The sequence below is a fragment of the Bison bison genome, unplaced genomic scaffold (assembly GCF_000754665.1).
Source record: "Bison bison bison isolate TAMUID 2011002044 unplaced genomic scaffold, Bison_UMD1.0 scf7180017864283, whole genome shotgun sequence".
NCBI lineage: Eukaryota > Metazoa > Chordata > Mammalia > Artiodactyla > Bovidae > Bison > Bison bison.
Genome location: NW_011494855.1, coordinates 440375 through 463237, shown reverse-complemented (window position 1 = coordinate 463237; position 22863 = coordinate 440375). Strand labels below are relative to the sequence as shown.

The window sequence follows — 22863 nt, the reverse complement described above, 5'->3', positions numbered from 1 at the left end:
TAATTTTCAACACTTAAGATAGAGGTAACTATTTGACTAGATTTTTGTTGTGAACCTTGTATTACTTCTTTTTAATTTTTTATTTTAAATTGGAGTATAGCCAATTAACAATGTTGTGATAGTTTCATGCACACAGATGAGGGACTCAGCCATACATATACATGTATCCATTCTCCCCCAAACTCCCCTCTCATCCAGGTATATTATTGAATAAAATAATAATAACAACTATCTAGAAATATAGGTTGTCACTCTTCTCTGAATTATACTTCAAGGAGCATGAGAGTGAAGAAGGCTTTTGCCAAGATAGGAAGCCAAATGATGCTTTTGATTACAATCGTAAAAGAAAGTAAGCCAAGAATAAGATGGGGCCATATAAGGACCAATATTTTGAAACTCTCCCCTATTCATTGGCTTCTTGCTATTAAGCTGGTAGGAAGTCAGTGACCCCACACTTCAGGGTTGTTAAATAAATTACTAGTCATGTTAATTTATAACACAATTATACATTTCTAACTCTCTTCTTGGATACATGGATTATATCCAGATCGTGCTCCTTTTTGTCAAGACATAAATAATCCTTATACACAAACTTAGTGTAAAAGCCAAAAGGACACTGTTGACCCAGTACTCCTTTGGGGTACATTTTCACACTGTTCGCCATATCTTATGCTCTTGTACACAGGAGATGGATAGACAAGGTATGTGGGTGTCTGATTCATGCTTTGCTCCACCATGCAAAAGACTAAGGCATGGCTGCCAGAGCCTGGTTTGTTGGTCTGGTCAGCAGAGGTGGAAGAATAACTTCCCTCCTGAGCCCTTCAGGAAGAGATCTCCTAATCCACAGTATGCCCCTTGTAAAGGTACCAGCTGAGGTACCTATGGAGGGCTAATGTTTCCTTAGGGTAAAATCTGAAGTCTTATCTTGTCTCTTTTTTCACTGAAAGTTAAGCTAAAATTAAACCTTTTATAGAACAAACCCACATGATCTCTTTAATCTAGAAAAACAGGCATGCTCATAAAAGATTTAATCACTCTTCTGAAACACATCCATACCCATTTCCTATATGGTGGGCATAAAGATTCATCTCTATTTGGGTTATAGACAAAGGGTACAAGTTATGTGGCCATTTCATTTCTGCTCAGAATATTTTCATGGTGGCCTCAGGTTCATATTATTAAAAATGATATTCCAGAACTCAGATTCAACTTTAATTTCATGACAACAAAATGGCCTATGAAGGTTCCATGGTAGTTTTTACCTAGTAATGCTCTCTGTGGAACCTGTATAACCTTAGCATCTATATATTCATCATGGTCTTGAATCACTTACTGAAATATACTTCCCAGGGAACCATTAATATAAGTTTAATCACAGTTTAGGATGCTGTCCACTTGCTTGAACAGTATAAATATAACCATAGCACCACATTTACAAATTTAGTACCATATGCTGGTTAATTATAAATCAACCTGTTTATGGCTAATTGATTATACATTTATAGTGCTTTCAAAAATTTCCTGAATATCTTTTACAAATACACATTTGTAAAAAGAAAGGTCGTCAAAGTGCTGCAATGGAAAACAGCCTGCCAAGTTATAAAAGTTTGGAAACACTCTCAGCTATAGACTTTAAGAAAACATGTGACATTTACACCTTGCTCTTCAGTTGGAACCACAGTCTATAAAGTATCCTAGTTCACAGAGGCTACTGTCATCAACTGCCTGATACCTCAGATGGTACCAGGTTCTTGCTTTTCAGGAATAGGTACTGAAATTTCACATTACTTAAAAGCATCATTTTCCAATACAAATGACCTAATTTACAAAACTTCTACTTAAAAGTGAATGGCACTGTTTGAAGCTTTTCTACTTTTTCTGCTTCTGGGGAACTAGTTGCTTCTTGTTCAGAATTCCGTGCAGGGTAGGGGTTATGAAGTAGGGTTTTTCTGTTGATCCATCATTTCTTTCCAGATCTTCACCTGTATATGCAGCAGCCAAAGCAGGCAAAAGCAGCAAGCAGCGGCAGAATAATTATATGCATTTTTAGAATTTGGAGAGTTGAACAGGGAAAAACCAGAGAAAGCAGTGTTAGAAAGTCAAATATAAGACAAATTAGTGCAGTTAAGTAGCCAATACTAGTCAAAGTTAGAAGCTTCAACTTCTGCCAGGAAGCACTAAAACTTTGTAAATCCCACCCACTCCCAAAGAGGTTTATTTTGATAGTTTAAAGGTTAATAAGATCTTTAATTTCCTTTCAAAGGTGTTATCTTTGAATTCTGCAACTTTTCAGTTCATAAAGGTAAACTGCCCTATCCTCTGAGATGAAGCTGAAGAAAAAGTGTGGCATGATACATACAGAGAATACTTGAATTTCAGAGTTCAAAGTTGCTCTTAATGGTAATTCACACCCTAATGTTACAGATGAAGAAATTGAGACCCAGGGATGTGAAATGATTCTCCTAAAGTTGAAAGCTCTGGGGCAATCAGGTTGAGGTGAGGACCCAGTTTCTAGACACCTACTTCAGATCTCATGCTGCTAACTAAAAGGTGCCCCGTCCTAAATCCTTGCAGTTTGCCTCAGATTACATTCAAAAGCTAATGCAATGTCTTATGACTTTTGTAATATATGAGTTTATATTCCTGCTTTGCTTAATAGTAAGATGATGGGTATTCACTGAGCACACATTTGCTGGGTGGTTGGGGGAAAGGATCAGAATGATGCTGAGAAGCAAGGAGAAGTTTACATAGAATTAAATTTCTTGCAGATACATATAATTCACAACTGATAATATCTCAATAAATATATAAATGCAACTTGATTCTGTTTTTACTAGTATATTAAAATATTATATTATTTTTAGCCTTTATTTATTATGAAATAAAGGATAAGAAATATTATATAAAACCATACACCATAATCACTTAGAATATATCTAAGTTATTTTTCACCATACTCTCTTAGGAATGGTTGGATTATTGGTTTATCAGATTTTTACAGTGGACTTCACAGTGACTTTCCTCAGCTACAAAATGAAAAGCTAAGTAGGAAACATCATAGATGCTGAACATTTTTCTTCTTTTTTCCTTAATCATATTTCTATATCACCTATTATATGTTTATATCGTTATTACTTTTGAGGAATGGGTAGGAACTACAGTATCAATCACCCAATAATGATAATAATCATCTACAAGTATTGTTTTCTCCTATCTTGGGGTCAGAATTCTCATTTCTTTGTAATGTTGAAAGGATGCTACATTTCTACAAAATAGAGTATTTGCAAGTGGTTTGCATTTTTAAACATACCAGTTTTCTGGCAGTCAAGATAATAGGTATAAAGAGGTATGCAGAAAAAACAACAACAAAAGGTACAGTTCCACACAATCAGAATTTGGTTTGGAATATCATTTAAGGAGAATAGTTTCCAAAGTTAGATGTTGCCCAAAGTAACAGCTGGAGAGGGAAGAGAAACGCAATTTAGTTTCTCTTGTTCTTTATTATCAATGACAAGAATACTGAAGAAAAAAGGTTCACGTTCAACACATGATGTTTTGAACAAGGCTGAAATTATACCTGATTTTTAAGAACTTGGCAATATAGATGAGTGGAATATAGTAATATCGACGAGTGCAAAACATTTCTTCATTCTCAAATTTAGAATCCACTGTCAAAATTAAAATCCACAAGACTTGCCAAAGCTTCCAAAGACTGGAAACTGGTAGGTTCTAGACATTTCCTCGGATACATTTTTAGAAAACTTCAGTTACAAAAATGGGGAAGACCCCAGTGGGCTCTCCCAGTTTGACTCCCATAATTAGCATTTGAGAGGAAAGCTCTCTGAACATTTGAAAGCTCTGTCTGTTCTGTGTCTTAAGCTACCTTATTCCCGTGTTCCTTCTTCCATCTCATACCTGAGCTGAAGTTTGTTCATGTGGTATTTTGTAGATGGCTTTTCCTGACAAACCACTGGGGTGCTAGGAAAAGATTAAACATTCCAGTTCCATTTAGAGTCAAAGGAAGAGCTCACTTGTGCACAAAGTTCTCCTGATTTCTTTGTCCAGTTATTGAAAATTGATTTGTAAATGTTCAGAAAGGAAAAAGATATCCAACCATTTTCTAGAAGATTTTTTCCTTCAATATAACACCCTATGAAATATATATATGTATATGTGTGTGTGTATATATGTGTGTGTGTGTGTGTGTGTGTGTGTGCTTAGTCACTCAGTTGTGTCTGACTCCTTATGACACCATGGACTGTAGGCTTCTCTGTCCATGGGATTCTCCAGGCAAGAATACTAGAGTGGGTTGCCATGCCCTGCTCCAGGAGATCTTGCCAACTCAGGGATTGAACCCAGGTGTCCCACATTGCAGGTGGTACACACACACACACACACACACATATACATTATCTCCTATCCTGACCCCAGCATGCAGTTGGTACTATGAGTTATACCAAAAAAACCCACTGAACTGTTCATTTTATACAGGTGGATAACTCATTAATGCACTGTAATAGAATGTTTTCTCTGCTTCTCTTAAGAGCAATGTGCCAGAGAAATAGTCTCTCAGAGGGTATTAGCTGTAGGGATAACAAGCTCTGTTCTTTCATCTGTTGACCTTACTTTATTTAGGCTGAAGATGACAACAGATCAAGCTCCTGATGGGCACTAGACTCCCCAGGGCTTTTAAGATGAGGTACTAATAGAAAACATACCCATTCTGTGTATGTGAGTAGCACATGCTCCATAGAGGCACAGTGCAGTAGTCAGTGATGAAAGCCCTAATGAAATATTTTAACGATAAGCATCAGAGTTCATCTAAACATTTCCAAGACATGCCTCTCTATTAATCCTATCTATCTGTCATTGTGTTACCTAGTGTGAATTGGCTCTATGTATCTTTGAAATCGTTGCCAGCTTGGCTTTATCAGAAACTATAATGGCTCTCCTCAAGAGTTCCCAAAGCCCAGCCTCAAAGCCCAGCTAAGTCTTCAGTTGTTAATGAAGCATAACAGAAGCCAATTATTACTACAAACTTGAAAACATTTTCAGAAATTAAAAAATAATTTCATGCTAAAACCATGCCATGATGCCTGACTCTCCTGTGCTTTGAGAATATCATCTCTCAGCTGTTAAGTTTTAAAAAGAATCTACTAGACAATGTCTCTTTCCAAATTAACACTGTTTTGCAGTTGCAGCCAGGTAATAGCAAATCCACAGCCAGCTAAAGACATGGGTGTAAACCTTTTCATCTTTCGGTTATCCACTGAAGAGGGAAAACACATATACTGAAAACTTACAGAAGCAGATGAAAATAGTTTCAATACACATTGCATAGACGCTGAAGAATCCATGTGCAATTATGTAAGATCCAATAATCACTGTCTGTAAATGAGTAGAGAAAAGAATGAAGATGTCGTAAATTTGTCCAAAAGAACAATAACGCAGTTTTAAATGAAATCATGATAAGGAAACTTTGAAGTACTCTTTGATGAAAAAGATTTCAATATAGAAATGTAAAAGATTCAATGATAATGTTTTTGAGTGTATTTGAACTGAGATTTAAACAAAATGTGCTAGATTATCTCCCAGTTTTCTTTTCACTATCCCTAATGCTTATCAAAAGCATCCCAGATCTAGGATCCTGCATACTGAGGCAGTAAAGCACAGAGTTTTTTGTTTCATTTTTTCATGGAATAATCCTATTCTTTTTAAAATATTCATTTATGTTTGGCTGTGCTGTGTCTTCATTGCTGCATGTGGGCTTTCTCTAGTTGTGGCAAGTGGGGGCTACTCTCTAGCTCTAGTGGGGCTTCTCACTGGGGTGGCTTCTCTTCTTGCAGAGTACAGGTTTTAGGTACACGAGCTTCCATAGTTATGGCTCACAGGCTTGCCCCATGGCATGTGGAATCTTTTCAGATCAGGATTGAACCTGTGTCTCCTGCACTGGCAGGTAGATTTTTTTTTTTTTTAACCACTGAGCCACCAGGGAGGCCCAACAGGTAGACTCTTAACTACTGGACCACCGGGGAAGTCCAGAGCATGGAGTTAAAAGCACACACTGCCTAAGTTTAATCACAGCTGAGGCACTCACTCAACAAGTCACTCATCTCTCTGTGCTTCCTATGGAAGATTGTTGGTGGGGAAGCAGAGATTGTAACAGTGGTGTTTATGACACATGGATTGAGTGAGTTATTAATAATATACTGTAAAAGATCCCACAGGGTTCCCTCCAGGTCCTCTCCAGTTGCCACATCTATCTCCCAGTTGTTGGGAATGTAGGCAGGCAGCTGATGACTCAGCTGTTTTGCTCCACAGAACTTGCTTTTGCAGGGAACTGCCTCATTCAAGGTTACACCATCATTCAGAGGGCAACCCTTGGCCAATGGCTGCCTGATGCAGTATATGGAGGCCTAGCCCCTGTGTCAGAAATTCCTATAATTATGTCTGAGGCTTCAACTGTAATTGCAGCATGGATCAGCTTCTTTTTTTGCCCAGCCCTGTCCTCCTCACTTCCTTTCCAGCGTATCTCCGGAGAGCACTTCGTAATAAGCCCTCTGCTTGCAATCCTCTGTCTCAGGGGTTGCTTCCAAGGAACCCAAGCTCCACAGCAGAATGAGGCTGGGCACAAAGTAAGACTAATCATGTTAGCTATCATTATTTCTCCTGTTCCTTTTTGGTTTTTTATTCTGCCATCTCTCATAAATCAGAGTCAGTATTACCCAGTGGCTATGGAATGAATTGTGTCCCCTCAAAATTCCTACGTGGAAACCTAATCCCCAGTGTGATGGCATCTGGGCGTGGGGCCTTTGGGAGGCAATGAGGATACAAGGATGGAGACCTCGTGAATGGTTAGTGCCCTTATAGGAGAAGATGAGAGAGGATCTCTCTTTCTACCCTGTTAGAATACAGCAAGAAGGTATGCCTTTGCAAATTAGGAAGGAAGCTCTCACTAGGGACTGAATCTGTGGGCACCTTGATCTTGGACTTCTCATCTTCAAAACTGTGAGGAATAAACCCCTGTTGTTTAAGCCACCCAATCTATGGTATTTTTATTGTAGCAGCCCAAACTTACTATCAGCTCTTACCAGCAAAGGTACCCAGTAGTAATTTAAAGATGTTGGTCCTTCTATAATCACTGGGAGTCTTTCCGTGAAAAGTAGAAAGGCCAGGACACCTGGAGCAAAGGAATATAGCTTTTTGTCATAAAGAAGTTTTTCTAGGCACCTGTTAAATTTTTTAAAAATCTTCATTGTTGTTGTTATTGTTATTATTACTACTACTACTACTTACCTATACAGCCAGCAACTAGAATCTTTCCCAGGATTAGTACAAAGTCTGTCACTCTATCCATAACTGCAATTCTGAAAATCAGAAAAAAAAATATAATTTTGTGTTTCAGTTAGATTTGTTACTAAAAATTTACGAAAGTAAATAATCCATGAATTCATTTTGATGTGTCTTTGCTGAAATCTTACTTAGCATTTATTAAGTGGAAGAAATGAAGGAACCCAGGCATGAAATTCTGACTTATTTATAAGGAAGTAAACAGAAAATGGCATTATAAGGGCTGTCAGGTGCTATTGGTGGTGTCAGCCTCTCTCACTCTAATTTGAGGACTATAGACACCCTGCATCCTGAGGATGGCTGCATTGGTTCTCTGATTTTGTTCACTCAGAGTCTGTCAATTTTGGGAGGAAAGAAAAGTCAGAAACGTGATGATAATGTTTGTGTGGGGAATTTCTTGAGCATAGGGTATAATAAAGATGAGTAAGTGCCAGTGGGTATAAAGGTATAGATGGATGATGGGAGCAACAATTCAAAGACATACAAAGAAATTTAAGGTGTGAAGGAGAAGATTTAAATCTTTTAAAATAAAAGAGAAGATTCATGTCTAATAAAACCACCAACATATGACGTATAAATGCTCAAAATTCACCAAACCATCCACTGCAATGCTCAACCTGCTTACTTACTTTAAAATATTTCTCATCAGAAGATTGAAAGCATCTCTTGCTGACTTGCAGAAGTTTTTGCCGTATATTGCCATCTGAGGAAGACAGTTGATATTATTCTGATAACTTAATAAGACCAACAGACAATCCAATGACAGGAACATTAATTAATTCTCTGTCACCTATACAGTTACTTTCATTCATCTTTCCAACCTTTGGGCTCATGGGAGGCTTGGGAACCATGTATCCTCAACTCTGCATAACTCTCAGAGTCATTGACAATAAGGTATATTTCAGTTGCTATTTTCCCTTAATTCCATGCTGCTGCTAAGTCGCTTCAGTCGTGTCCGACTTTGTGCGACCCCATAGATGGCAGCCCACCAGGCTCCCCCGTCCCTGGGATTCTCCAGGCAAGAACACTGGAATGGGTTGCCATTTCCTTCTCCAATGCATGAAAGTGAAAAGTGAAAGTGAAGTCACTCAGTCATGTCCAACCCTCAGCGATCCCATGGACTGCAGCCTACTAGGCTCCTCCGTCCATGGGATTTTCCGGGCAAGAGTACTGGAGTGGGGTGCCATTGCCTTCTCCGTTAATTCCATGGGAAATACACAAATTTAAACAGAGGTTCAGTTCAGTCACTCAGTCGTGTCCAACTCTTCGTGACTCCATGAACCACAGCATGTCAGGCCTCTCTGTCCATCACCAACTCCTGGAGTTCACCCAAACTCATATCCATTGAGTCGGTGATGCCATCCAACTATCTCATCCTCTGTTGTCCCCTTCTCCTCCCGCCCTCAATCCTTCCCAGCATCAGGGTCTTTTCAAATGAGTCAGCTCTTCTCAGCAGGTGGCCAAAGTAAACAGAGGTAGGTCTTCTCAAATCCCAGGTCACAGCTTGTCTTTGAAGGGTTTGGCTATGATGTGCTGCTGAATAGGTGAAATGTAGCATTCACATTAAAAATTACTCTCAGGAAACCCTGTGCCTTCCAATACACACTTACTTTATTAAGAGGCTCAATAAAATATTCTCACTGGAGTTATACAAATGACTCTTTGAATATCCATAACTATTTGAATCACACCATCAGACCCTATATCACTGTGATAATCAAGTGTTAATAAGGTTGTAATTGCTAAATTTTAGAACAATATTTTTGTATCCCCTATTTTTAAAAAGAATCTCTTTAGAAGCCTCCATATTCCTATTGGAAATAAGTAACAAATTCAGTTACATTATCAATTCCCACACATTTCAAAATAAGAATCATAAAAAGAAACAGATCCTTCCTTAAAAATGTGTAAATCCCAGAATTAGAAGAATATTTTCTTTTCATCGTGAAATCTAGACTAATTAAGCTTCCCTCCCATGAAAGTATGTCAAAGACAAATAGTATTATTTTTAATCTAGCACATTTTTATATTTCTAAGGGAAATAATGGGCTTCCCAGGTGGTGCAGTGGTAAAGAATCTGCCTGCCAATGCAGGAGATACAGGTTTGATCTCTGGGTCAGGAAGATACCTTGGAGGAGGAAATGGCAACTCACTCCAGTATTCTTGACTGGAGTATTCCATGGACAGAGGAGCCTGGAGGGCTACAGTCCATGGGGTTGCAAAGAGTCAGACACGACTGAGGGTACACACACACAAGGGAAATAATATTTTCCCTCTCCATAAAGGTATTGAAGGTAATAATGAAGTACAGTTAAGTTATTGTCTCAGCTAGGAAAGCATAGCCCTGAATCAGGCATTGGATTCACAAATTCTTGTATCAACATGGTGATAAATTCAACTGCTTGATGTACAAGTGCTTTTGAGATGGAAATGTAGACATGTGATTCGGGTTTGTAAAGAAGTTTAATAAATAAAAATAATTTACTTACCATAACATAGGCATTTCTGTTCAAAAACTTTACTGCTTTTTCCAAACACCAGAAACAGCATCTCAGGCAGCATTTTAGGAATTTAGAAATGTTGCTCTGGGCCTCTATGAGAAGGAGATATTTAAACCTATTAATGATTTGTAGACTCTATAAATAAAAATAATAGTAAAATTTTAAATGGGCTTTTTGATTTAACTGTAGTAAAATATATATAAAATTTACCACTTTAACCATTTTTAAGTGTACAACTCAGTAGCATTAAGTACATTCACAGTATTGTGAAACTGCCATCACTATCAATTTCCAGAACTTATCATCATCTCATAGAAACTCTGTACCCATTAAAACAATAACTCCTCATTCTCCCCTCCTCCAAGTCCCTGGTAACCTCTATCATACTTCTCTCTGTATGAATTTGCCTCTTCTGGATACCTTATATAAGTGGAATCTTACAATATTTAACCTTTTGTGTCTTGCTTATTTCACTTAACATTAAGTTATGAGGATCCACCTATTACATGATTTTTAGAGATGAATAATATTCTGTTGTACGTATGTATGTGTGTACATATGTGTGTGTGCATGTGTGTGTGTATATATATACACACACACAAACAATTTTGTTTTTTCTTTTATCTGTTAATGGAAATTTGGGTTCTTTCTATCTTTTGGCTATTGTGAATAATGCTGCTATGAATATTGGTGTCCAGGTATTTATTGAGTCCCTGCTTTCAACCCTTTTGAGTATATATCTGGAAGTGGAAATGCTGGCAATCATATTTTTAATGTTTTAAAGAATCACCATACTGTTTTCCACAGTGGCAATATGATTTTACATTCCTACCAGCAATACACAGGTGTTCCAATTTATCCTTAACCTACAAACATATTATTTTTCATTTTTTGATGGCAGCCATTTTATTGGGTATGAAGTGGTAGCTCATTATGTTTTTGGTTTGCATTTCCACAATGACTAATATTGAGCATCCTTTCATATATTTATTCACCACTTATATACTTTCTTCAGAGCGATATTTATGCAAATCATTTTCGGGAGGGACAACGATGGTAACAAGGAGGCTCCTGAACTTCCCTCCTCCCACAGACGCACCAAATGTATAACTATACTGGGAGCTATTTCCTCTGAGAGAAATCCAGAAACAAGATGAGTGACTCCTTCACATCAGGCAACTAAAAAATTCTAACAGTGAAATTGTAGGAAAGGCTGAGACACACTCACCATAAACCCTACCCCTGGCACAATGCCATACAACCAGGACAATACCCCCAACTCTCAGCTTCTCCCTGAGGAGTAAAGGGTTTGAGCAACACATCAAGGATTCCAACTTTCAAGATTCCCACCCAAGAGACAGACCCCCAAAACATTTAGCTCTGAAGCCAAAGGGGCTTATGCCCACAAGTTCTATGGGACTATAAAAAACAACTATAGCAATCACAGAGACTAGCAAAGAGAAAGCAAGCAAAAATGCCCGTCTTCCAGTCTTTTCCTGGGAAGGGACTGAGTGCATACTTTATAACACCCTGCCTAAAAGTTGAATTTCTAATTTGCACACTCTAGATCTACCTGTGGTCCTGCAAGGACCTAGGGGGAGCAGGTCATCAACTTCTCTTTGGAAGGAGCTTGTATACATGCCTGGTGACCCAGCTTTGTGTAGCTCTAGATAGGGCTTGTACTTATGAGTCTCACAGGACTGCAGAAAACAAAGAATCAGGTTTTGAATGGTTAAGGAGTGCCCTACTACCACTAACCTCTACCATGGTTATGTATCCTGGCTGAGTGCTGAGGAAGCAGGCAAAAGCTTCCCTCCTAGTTTCTCCCTGAAATGGGCTTAACTACACACTTTTCCAGCTGATGTCTGAGGGTTTAGCTTCTAATCAGCCTTGTCTAGGTTCTGACTGTGACTCTTCCCTTTGGGACACCGACAGGTCTAGTTACACTTTCAACTACTAAGAGCTACTTAACTATGATGGCTAGGACAATCACAAAGATTTGAGAGAATAAGAAGCTTGGGCTGGGCTGATTAATGAAGCTCATCTCCTACCTGAGACTAGTCTGTCAAATTGGGGAAAATGGCTGCTTTATCTAATGCACAGAAACAAATACAGAGAGTGAAGGAAAAAAATGAAGAAACAAAGGAATATGTTCCAAATAAACAAACAAGATATATTTCCAAAACTGGCATTTATGAAACAGAGATCATTGACTTATCCAATGCAGAATTCAAAACAATGGTCATAAAGATGCTTACCATGGTCAGGGAGCAATGAATGAACAAAATGATAATTTCAATAAAGAGATAGAAAATTTCTAAAAATCAAACCGAATTTATAGAGCTCAAAATTACAATAATTGAACTGAAAAATTAAATAAAGGAATTCAACAGCAGACTAGATCTAGTGTAAGAAAGGATCAATGAATTCAAAGACAATGCAGGGGGATTTATCCAGTTACAGAAAGCATGAAGTTATAAGAGACTAATGTGACACCATCAAGCAGACCATTATATATATTACAGAGGTCCCAGAGGGATAAGAGAAAGCAAAAAGGGGCAGAAAACATATACAAAGAAATAATGACTGAAAATTTCCCTAGCCTGGAGAAACAGACATCCAGATCCAGAAAGTTCAAAGAATACCAATCTAAAGAGATCCACATTGAATCACATAAAGTTAATTTTCAAAAGTCAGGTAAAGGCAGCAGGAAAGAAGGAACTTCTTATATACAAGGAAATCCCCATAAGAATATAAGCATATTTTTCAGCAGAAACTTTGCAGGCCAGAATGAAGTTGAATAATATATTAAAAGTGTTGAAAGGAAGATCTGCCAACCAAGAAACTATCTATGTGGCAAAGTTATCCTTCAATGTTGAAGGAGAGGTAAGAGTTTTCCAGACAAACAAAAGCTAAGAGTTCATCATCAGCAGAATAGCCTTACAAGAAATATTAAAGGGAGTTCTTTAAGCTGAAACAAAAGGATGCTAATTAGTAACATGAAAATATATGAAAGCATAAAACTCACAGTAAAGTAAATATAAACTTAAATTCAAAATGCTCTACAATTTTAATGGTAGTAGGTAAATCACTTAGAACTATAGTATAAAGGTTAAAGACAAAGTATCAAAAGGACTTTTTTATGTATAACTAAATAACTTGTTAATGGATCCACAACATAAAAAGATATAAATTGTGATACCAAAAACATTGTAGCATAAAATATATGTGCATAGGGGATATAAAAAGGTACAGTTTTTGTATGCATTACGAATTCACTTGTTATCAGCTATAAGATATTTTAACTATAAGGTATTTACTTATTATACTGCTGATGTGCTCAGTCGTGGCTGACTCTTTGTAATCCCATAGACTGTAGCCCTCCAGGTTCCTCTGTCCATGGAATTTTCCAGGCAAGAATACTGGAGTGGGTTGCTATTTCCTTCTCCTTTAGTTATTATAACTATAATATATTTTACATAAGCCTTACGATAACCACAAAATAGATACAAGAAAGGAATCAAAAGATACCACTTATAAAATGATAAAATCACAAAGAAAGAGAAGAAAAAACAAAAAACTTTAAAACAGCCAGAAAACAGTTAACAAGATAGAAATAAGTAAGTCTATAACTTTCAATAATTACAACTGTAATTATTGTAAATGAACTAAATTTTCCAATCAAAAGACAGAGTGACTAAATGAAAATTTTTAAAAAGATTCAAGTATATGCTACTTACAGGAGCCTCATTTCACCTTTAAAGACATACTTAGACCAAAAGTGAAATATTAGAAAAAGATTTTTCCATGAAAATGGAAGCCAAAAGAAATCAGGTATACCTATATTTGTATCAGTCAAAATAGACTTTAAGCCAAAAGCTGAAACAAGGCACAAAGCTCATTCAGTTCAGTTCAGTTCAGTCTCTCAGTCATGTCCAACTCTCTGCGACCCAATGGACTGCAGCACTCCAGGCCTCCCTGTCCATCACCAACTCCCAGAGTCCACTCAAACTCATGTCCATTGAATCAGTGATGCCATTCAACCATCTCATCCTCTGTCATCCCTTCTCCTCCTGCCTTCAGTCTTTCCCAGCATCAGGGTCTTTTCAAATGAGTCAGTTCTTTGCATCAGGTGGCCAAAGTATTGGAGTTTCAGCTTCAGCATCAGTCCTTCCAATGAATATTCAGGACTGATCTCCTTTAGGATGGACTGGATGGATGTCCTTGCAGCCCAAGGGACTCTCAAGAATCTTCTCCAAAACCACAGTTCTAAAGCATCAGTTTTTTGGCACTCAGCTTTCTTTATAGTCCAACTCTCACATCCATACATGACTACTAGAAAAACCATAGCCTTGACTAGATGGACCTTCATTGACCAAGTAATGTCTCTACTTTTTAATATGCTGTCTAGCTTGGTTGTAACTTTCCTTCCAAGGAGTAAGCATCTTTTAATTTCATGGCTGCAATCACCATTTGCAGTGATTCTGGAGCCCCCCAAAATAAAGTCTGACACTGTTTCCACTGTTTCCCCATCTATTTGCCATGAACTGATGGGACTGGATGCCATGATCTTAGTTTATTAGGTACATCAATCAATAAAGTATAGTATATATACACGATGGAATATTGTTCAGCCATAAAAAAGAAATCTTACCTTTGCAATAACATGGATGAACCTGAAGAGCATTATGCTAAGAGAGGTAAGCCAGACAAAAACAAATATGCATGGTATTGCTTATACATGGGGGAAAGATTATAATGCATATAAACTGAATAGAATGGTGGTTATCACATGCTGGGCATGGAAGAAATTGGGAGAGGCTGGTAAACTTTTAGCTAAAACATGAATAAAGTTTTAGGATATAATGTAAAACATGACTACAATTGATAATACTGTATTGTATATTGAAATTTTCTAGGAGAGTAGAACCTAAGCGTTCTCACCAAAAAAAAGGAAAAAATGTCCCACCCTAAATGTGGGGATCCTTTCACAATGTATATATCCATTAAATCATCATTTGTACACTTAAAAAATACAATTTTATTTGTCAGTTATATCTCAAGCTGAAAAAAATTTACTTAAAAAAATCCTTTGCCCATATTGAATTAGGCTGTTTATTTTTGAATTGTAGGAGTAATTTATACATTCTAAATATTAGTTGCTTATCTGGTATATGACTTGCAAGTATTTTCTCCCATTCTGTGGGGTGTCTTTTTACTTTCTGGATAGTGTCCTTTGATTTACAGGCATTTAAAAAATATTGATGAAGTGTAATTTATCTGTTTTTTCTTTTGTTCCCTGTGTTTTTAGTATCATATCTAAGAAATCATCATTAAATCCAATGTTAAGAAGATTTATTCCTATGCTTTCTTCTGAGACTTCTATTATAGTTTTGGCTTTTATGTTTGTCTTTGATCCATTTTGAGTTAATTCATGTATGTGGTGTAAGGCAAGGGTTCATTCTTTTGCATGGAGATATCCAGTTTTGTAGCATTAGTTGAAAGAGACTCTCCCACATTGAGTAGTCTTTTCGTGAATGTTTATTTCGGGGCTCTCTAGTCTGTCTCGGATCTGTGTGTCCATCGTTACACCAGTTTATTTTGGGGCTCTCTAGTCTGTCTCGGATCTGTGTGTCCGTCGTTATACCAGTTTATTTCAGGGCTCTCTAGTCTGTCTCGGATCTGTGTGTCCTTCGTTACACCAGGGCCACGCTGTGTTGATTACTGTAGGTTTGTATTTAGTTTTGAAATCAGGACTGTATGTTTTCCAGCTTTGTTGTTCTGTTTCAAGATTTTGACAATTAATAATAAGATCTTTTAAAGTACATTCTAATCAGCTTATGTTTTTGTAAACTATATGTGTCATGTATGAGCAAATGACATCCACAATTCATAGTTTAAGCCTGTGCTGTCTTGAGCTCTAGACTTAGAACTGCCTGACATCCCCACCATGCTTCTCAATAGTAACCTGTCAAAAACACAAATTTTAATCTCTTCTTTGAATTGTGTTCCTTCTGGCTTCCATAATTTAGTAAGTAACATCATACACTTTTGGAGAAGGAAATGGCAACCCACTCCAGTATTCTTGCCTGGAGAATCCCATGGACAGAGGAGCCTGGTAGGCTACAGACCATGGGGTCACAAAGAGTCAGACACAACTGAGTGGTTTTCAGTATCACACGCTCTTTCTCTTTTCTTTACCACTGCTCCTATCCCCACCCCCACCATATTCAATCCCTCAAAAGTCCTGTTGGCTTTTCCTTCTAAACATCTTCCCAGTCTGACCACATCCATCCCTATTACTGTATCCAAGTTACAGTCATTATGTTCCCCCAACCCCTGATCCAGTCTACTCTATTCACAGAAGTCAGGAAGTCTGAGAAAAGATGAATTCTGGAATCTTACCTTGAAGACGTTTGTCCAGGTATTCTAGGATTAATCTGAACATTTGAATTATTGCAAGAATTAAAGATCCAAATGCTAGGGATCCTGTGTGATATCTGGACAAAGATAAAATGAGAATAAAGGTTAAAATATTTTTACTAAGAACTAAAAGGATGTTAGTTGATTTTTATTGGTAAAAGGGTTGATAGAAAAGAACTTCTACTCTCTTATTCAGATTGACAAAGGTCTCCATAGAGGCCTTTAAACCATATATATCCATTTTGTACTTCATCTACAAAAATGATACCAATAGCCTATCATTTTATATTAATTTTATGTTTGAGCTGAGCAATGAAGAAAGACAAGTTCATCCTTAATCTTTAATTTAGTGACCTCCCCTACTTCTTCACTCCAGTAACCTTTTAGAAGGATTGGCCTGGGTAGGGGTTAAAAATATAATGATGGCTATAAAATCAAACAAAGCCAATGGACATTCATGAATCTTGAATTATACCTTTGACCTCAAGTACTTTGCCACTTGAATTATAAGCACACTAAACATAACTGGGAAGATAGATGTAGTGTTCAATGTGAAACTCACCTTATGGCTCGTCCAAATGCAGTAAAAAGTGGATAGGGTGGGATGTCATCAGGTTTTTTCAAGGCCCAATAATAAGAAGCAAAGGCACCAGCAAGGGCACACTGACCCAATGCAATGACAAAGTTTATAAGCCAGAGAAAGACGAATAGATTGAGTAACTGGAAGGTAGTGATGTATTGATGATACAGGCTCTTTCCACCATAGAAAGCAAAATGACACTGAGCCCCAGGGCAAGCTTTGGCAATTTCAGTTGTATTAAAACCCTGCACTCAGAAAAAAGAAACCAATAAGGATAATATGATAATACTATTCCAAGACAATGCCTTCCCTGCCTTCCCTTGTGTAGCCCCCAACTGCTTGTCCTGCTCTTCTATTAGCTTCTGCTGTTATTTCTATTTTCTATAACACCACTTTATACAGTTCTTTCTTGAGCTATGGAAAAATATCTCATTTTACCATCACACATTCATTAGTCTGCATGCACTATAATTTTACATTTATTAGTGTGGTTGTTGATTGTACATGCTTCTTAGGTGTATGACACGACAAGTGAGCTCAGGCAACAGCGGTGTTTTCTCTCTGTTCTGCCCACTCTTTTCAGTGCTCTTCAGCTAACACCTGACTCACTCTCCCCTTCTTTACAGTGATCCTCATCAGTGCACAGGGTCCCTATTACAGGATTATTCCTACAACAGTTGTTGGATGAAATGTAGTAGAGTTCTTCATTAAAGTAAATAAAAGAGTTTCTTTTACTTACCACTGGGTCGCAGGTTTTATTTTCATGTTCACATTGCCCCTGTGGGGCTATGACTTTGTATATAGGTGCCCCTGATGTAGCCAAGTAACTGAGTGAACTCTATTAAGGTTAAATTATTTGCTGGCAGATTGAAAATAAATGGACAAGAAAATAATGTGTGAATAACCCAAAAGGGTACTGAAAGACTAATTTCAAAAAACTTATAATCTAATAATTCATTCATTTTAAGACCCAGAATAATATAACATGTGTCAGCTACAAGGAGTAGCCCCTTAAAAGCAAAAAATAAAAGAGTTTTTTTTTTTTCTTTTTAGGTATTGCAAAGGAGAAGTATCATATGTGAAGATAAAATAAAATAAAATCTACCATATGACCTATTTGAGGGGAAATTCAGTTGGTTCACTTTTTTAGAGCTTAGCAGTCATCACCATCATCATCATCATCATTGCAATTATATCTTTAGGATGTTTCTAGTCTTTCCAGGGTGGAAAGGTATATAAACTCCCAGTTTCTGAGTCATAGTATGGACCTGAGGTTTAAAGAAGTCAGTTAACAAAGGATACAGTGCTACCACAGCCCAGTAGGAAATGCAGACTGAGAGGAAAAAGAAAGTTAAAGCTGGATAAATTAAAGTACTAGGGAGGTATCCAATGGCTCTGAAATAAAACAAATAGTTGAAATTCAAAATGATACAGTTACAATTTCTCAATTAAAATTTCATCTTTTAGAATTAGACTGAATTCATTCAAAGAACAGTGGTAATAACCATTGACTCTTTTTTGCTGGTGTATTCATAGTTGTTTTAATTTATATTTATTTATTAAGTTAATAGCATTCTTTCAGTGCTCATGTTTGATTCCTGCCAAAAGTCCTCCAAACCTTCTCCTCTTTGGTTATTTCTGTCTAACTCAGAAAGACTTCATGCATTATAATCATGATATTTCTCTCTTTTGTTTAGACATTTAAAATTGCAGAGGATCTTGACAATCATTTGGTCAAATGTGAGAATCCATCTCTAATTCAAGAATCCCTTTTGAACTGTCTTCAGAACATGTTCCTTAGTCTCATATGACACAGCTTATTCTATTTTCTTAACAACCAAAGTATTAGGAAGTTCTTCTTCTGATGTAATTCACATCCACTACCTTCTGGAAAAGAAATGACCACCTTTTCCATACAGCAACCCTTCAAGTAACTCTTTCATTTTCCAGGATAAATGATTATTTTGATATTTCCCAAGATATGCTTTCTAAAATATTCACATCCTAGTTACTCTATTACTACTTTTGAATAATTTTTTAGCATATGACACTAAATTAACTCTATGTTGTTTGATATAGCCACTGAGAACTACAATAGAACTATTTCCACTCCTAATGCATTGACACAATTTTTTCTTCAGTCACGCCATGGGGCATGCATAATCTTAGTTCCTGGACCAGCTGATGGAACCCTTGCCCGCTACAGTGGAAGTGCAGAGCCCTAACCACTGGACCGCTAGGGAATTCCCACACTGACACATTTTAGATTCGTTTTTTTATTTGTTACCTTCTCCACCTCACTATTTAGACTATGCTATTCTCTCTTTCCTCCAGACACTGATGTGAGTGAAATACTGGGCATCCCTATGATTACCCTGTATTCTCACACCAATTTATTCCAGCTCTTATTTTCCTTTGAAAAAAAAAAAATCTTTAATCTGTCACAGTAGTAACTACTCTTTAACACGCACATGCACACACACACACATTTAGAGGCATAGCAGTTGGATAAGTGAATTGTACAATATCATATTATTTAAGGAATAACGCAACAAATCAGTAGCTTTCAGTGGCTAATGATAGGGCTTCAGTTATTGTGGGAAGGACAGATTTAATTTAGCAAACTGCTTGTTAACTATTTCAAACACTGGCTCTAGGTGGCACTATTATTATTATAGATGACGATTTTGTTAAAACAATCCTTAAAGACTATTTAAAATAATTTGGTCCTTGGTCATTAACAACCCAGTTTCCATTGTTCTTAACAAACAACATGATCTATTGGCTTTTAGTAATACTTTCTTTGTTGTTTCCATGCATTACTCAAAAGTTTAATGTATTATCTTCAAGTGACCTTTTGGAATAGTTTAGAAACTGTAGGTGTTATTACCTCACAGCATGAATTTTATGAAAAATTGTGTTTATTTTGTAGCATTTTAAAATAAAAATGACTCTGGGTATACAATGTTCTTGAATTGAGAGCTGTAGATACAAAAACCTATAGTCTGGTGCTGCTAAGACCAATTACTCTGTCTACTGGCAAATTTTGTTACTTATACAAAACTAGCAAGAGCACATAATTGACTTTACAGAATTACAGTGATCTACAGTTCTGCAAATGATCTCAACCATCAGTATTAACATACGACTCAGTATGGGAGTGATACAAAATATAATATAACTAACTTTTATTGGCACTCTGTCACTTACTTTCACATAAGCTATCCTCCTAACATATATTTGGTGTTTTAAAAAACGTGCTAGTGCACAGACTACACAGATTTTAGCTTTATTTTGCTCTAAGATAATTGATGTTTGGGGATTTTGAAAGACTTGTTATTGTGAACTTTTTAATATGTGGCAAAGTCTGAACTTAAACAAGTTTTCTTGAATGGAAAGCAGATTTAACAAGCCATCTTAAAGGGAAAAGAGTCTGGGGCATCTACAAATAAGCAGTGACTGATATGAAAGACGGATATACATTATGCGAGTCTCTCCATCAAGGCCTTACTTGCTCCCCTCCTTCAGCAGGGCGATGGAGATACGGATTCGGTTCCTGAGGAAGATCAGCATGAGGATGATGAACAATTCAAGGAGGCAGAGTATTATCACTTTAAACAGGAAAAAAATATTAGTGTGCAATGCAAATCAAACCAAAGAGCAAACTTTCTGTGCCAACATCAGACTGATCTTCATGATGATTTCTGCCAGCTCTGACACTTCATAATTTAAGCAGTGCTACCTCTCCAAAGATGCCAGTTTTAGAAATTCACTTTTAAAACTCTGAGAAATGCTTTAAAAACAATTCTGGATTAAAACCTTTAGCTAGAATTTAAACAACTGTGTTGGACAGGCTTCATCTTATCTATGGAAACATTTCACACCACTTGTAGAAATGAGAAAATAGGCAAAGAAGAAAAGGAAGGGCTGCTTTAGACAACTCTATTTTAGATGTTTTCAGTTGTAAACTTCCTTGAGTAAGAGAATCATTACAGAACAAAGTTTTTGAGCTGCTGCCAGGCTCACAATGCCTCTTAATTGATCTTGCTGATGGACAGGGTGGGGTTCTGGGATACCACATTTTTAGTTTGTGAGCCCACCCATCATGACTACCTTGATAAAATCAGAGTGTAATGCCAACCCAAGCTGTGTAATAAAAGTCTGAGAGTTAGAATTAAGGGAATGTAGTTCAGTGTTTTTTTTTTTTTTTCCTGCTGTACAACATCATGAATCACTGTAAGTATACATATAACCCCTCCCTCATGAGCCTCTCTCACCCCTCAATCCACTCCTTTAGGTCTAGTTTAGTTTTGAATTGACGTTTGTATGTCTCTTGAACTAAGAGTTATACACATTAACTGTGTCAAAACCACATTTATGTAAAGCAAGTGAACCTGGGAAGAAAGAATAAAGTGTACAAGTGTAAAGAAAGAGAAAGAGGAAAGCTTGGCTCCATTTTGGCTTTTTGTTTCCTAGATCCAGGTCCACTTGGAAGTCCAGCTGCTTTTCTGCTATTTTGAGTTTGGTGAGACACTTCTCTGTTCTTAGAATAAATGCCTCTGCCTTGCCTCCAGCTTTGTTTGTTTTTACTTGAAGCCAAACAGCCCTAATTATTATATTCCTCAATTCTACAACATACCTTTAATTTAGTAATGACCTTTGAGGAAAAGTAAAATATCCTTTATTAAATGTCTGTCTATTGATTATAAACTGCATCCTGACCTCAAAGATGTTAAAAAGTGAAAAGACGTGGAGTCTAAATTAAGGAATATAGTACAGCTAATAAGAGATTCTGAAATCATGAAAGAAACTTAATGAAAAGTTAAATTCCTACCCATGAAAGGATCCACTCTACAACATTCCTATTAGTTATTCTGCTCATGTCTGAACACTTTCAATCATAGGACACTCATTTTATTCTATTGTTATACCACTAAGATTCAGATGTTTATCATACCTCAGTTAGTATTTCCAAGTGAGGAGTAACCAGTTAACCCAGAGATGTGGGAGGTTCTCAGTAATGTAACATCTCCCTGCTACATCTTCTTTTATTTCAACTGTGTATTTATGTTTTTATGCATAACTGATTCTTTTAAAGCTACACTGAGCCCAAAACTATGGAGTGTAGCCATATTAAGCTAAAATCATTATTGTCTTTGGATAAACTTAAGAATATAAACTGTGTCAGTCACTTTATGTTCCAAAATTGCATTGTAAAAAACATTGCATATTAAATTTGTACTTTTACAAAATTATATTATTTTAAATGGTTATATTAAAGAAATTTAGCACCCTTTTGAATTTATATATTCCCTCCTTTTGTTTAAATAAGAGCAAACAATAGAAACATATTTTCTGAGACTCTGCAGAGAAGCTGGTATAAATCTAACTTTATCAAGGAGGTTGGGATAATTAATAGAAATGAGAATAGAACCATCTTCTAATACAATCCAAGACTCATAAAATGATAATTTTTATGTGCATTACTCTACATGTTTTTAATGTTTCTGTCAATAAGTATAATTTCACGTGTATACCCTTGTCACTGGAGCTGAGAATTATAAGCACAGAGCAAATAACATCTGATATTATTTCATAATGGATTATGAAAGTCAATACTCATTTGAGGAAAGATAAGTATTCCTAGACTTGAAAATAAAAGCAAGCTCTGCATTTTCCTCAAAGTACCTCTCTTAACTTTTCCAACGGCAGATTCTAATCATCTCAATGATTTTGTGTTGAAGATCCTTAAAAGACAGCAATGGGATGACCATAGAACCTGTAACTAACATCCATCTGAGAGTAAAACTATAGGTTTCAATACATAATGGATGAGATTTGTCATCTTCAGAAATGATAGGTAACAGTATGTGGACTGCTGAGGGATATAGAATCACTCAAATTCAGGAAAAGGGATGAGGATATAAGTCCCAAGATGCTTGATTTTTATAGTTAAAAAAAAAAAAGAAATGGCTATCAATGAAGTTCTTCTGAAACATATTTGAAAAA

The 22863-nt window shown here is 36.7% G+C and overlaps 1 protein-coding gene across 1 annotated transcript in view; it reads right to left on the bottom strand.

Annotated features, from left to right (window-relative positions):
- The window catches only part of SLC44A5 (solute carrier family 44, member 5), a 432423-nt gene that overhangs the window by 2931 nt on the left and 406629 nt on the right, over positions 1 to 22863 (bottom strand). Inside the window, exons 13-22 of the mRNA XM_010849416.1 lie at positions 20366 to 20465; positions 18157 to 18249; positions 17594 to 17681; positions 16837 to 17099; positions 16257 to 16351; positions 9840 to 9943; positions 7980 to 8053; positions 7297 to 7367; positions 7092 to 7180; positions 5304 to 5388 (exon numbers count right to left, since the gene is read on the bottom strand). Of these exons, the coding sequence (XP_010847718.1) occupies positions 5304 to 5388; positions 7092 to 7180; positions 7297 to 7367; positions 7980 to 8053; positions 9840 to 9943; positions 16257 to 16351; positions 16837 to 17099; positions 17594 to 17681; positions 18157 to 18249; positions 20366 to 20465 (1062 nt within the window). The remainder of the gene's footprint in view (positions 1 to 5303; positions 5389 to 7091; positions 7181 to 7296; positions 7368 to 7979; positions 8054 to 9839; positions 9944 to 16256; positions 16352 to 16836; positions 17100 to 17593; positions 17682 to 18156; positions 18250 to 20365; positions 20466 to 22863) is intronic.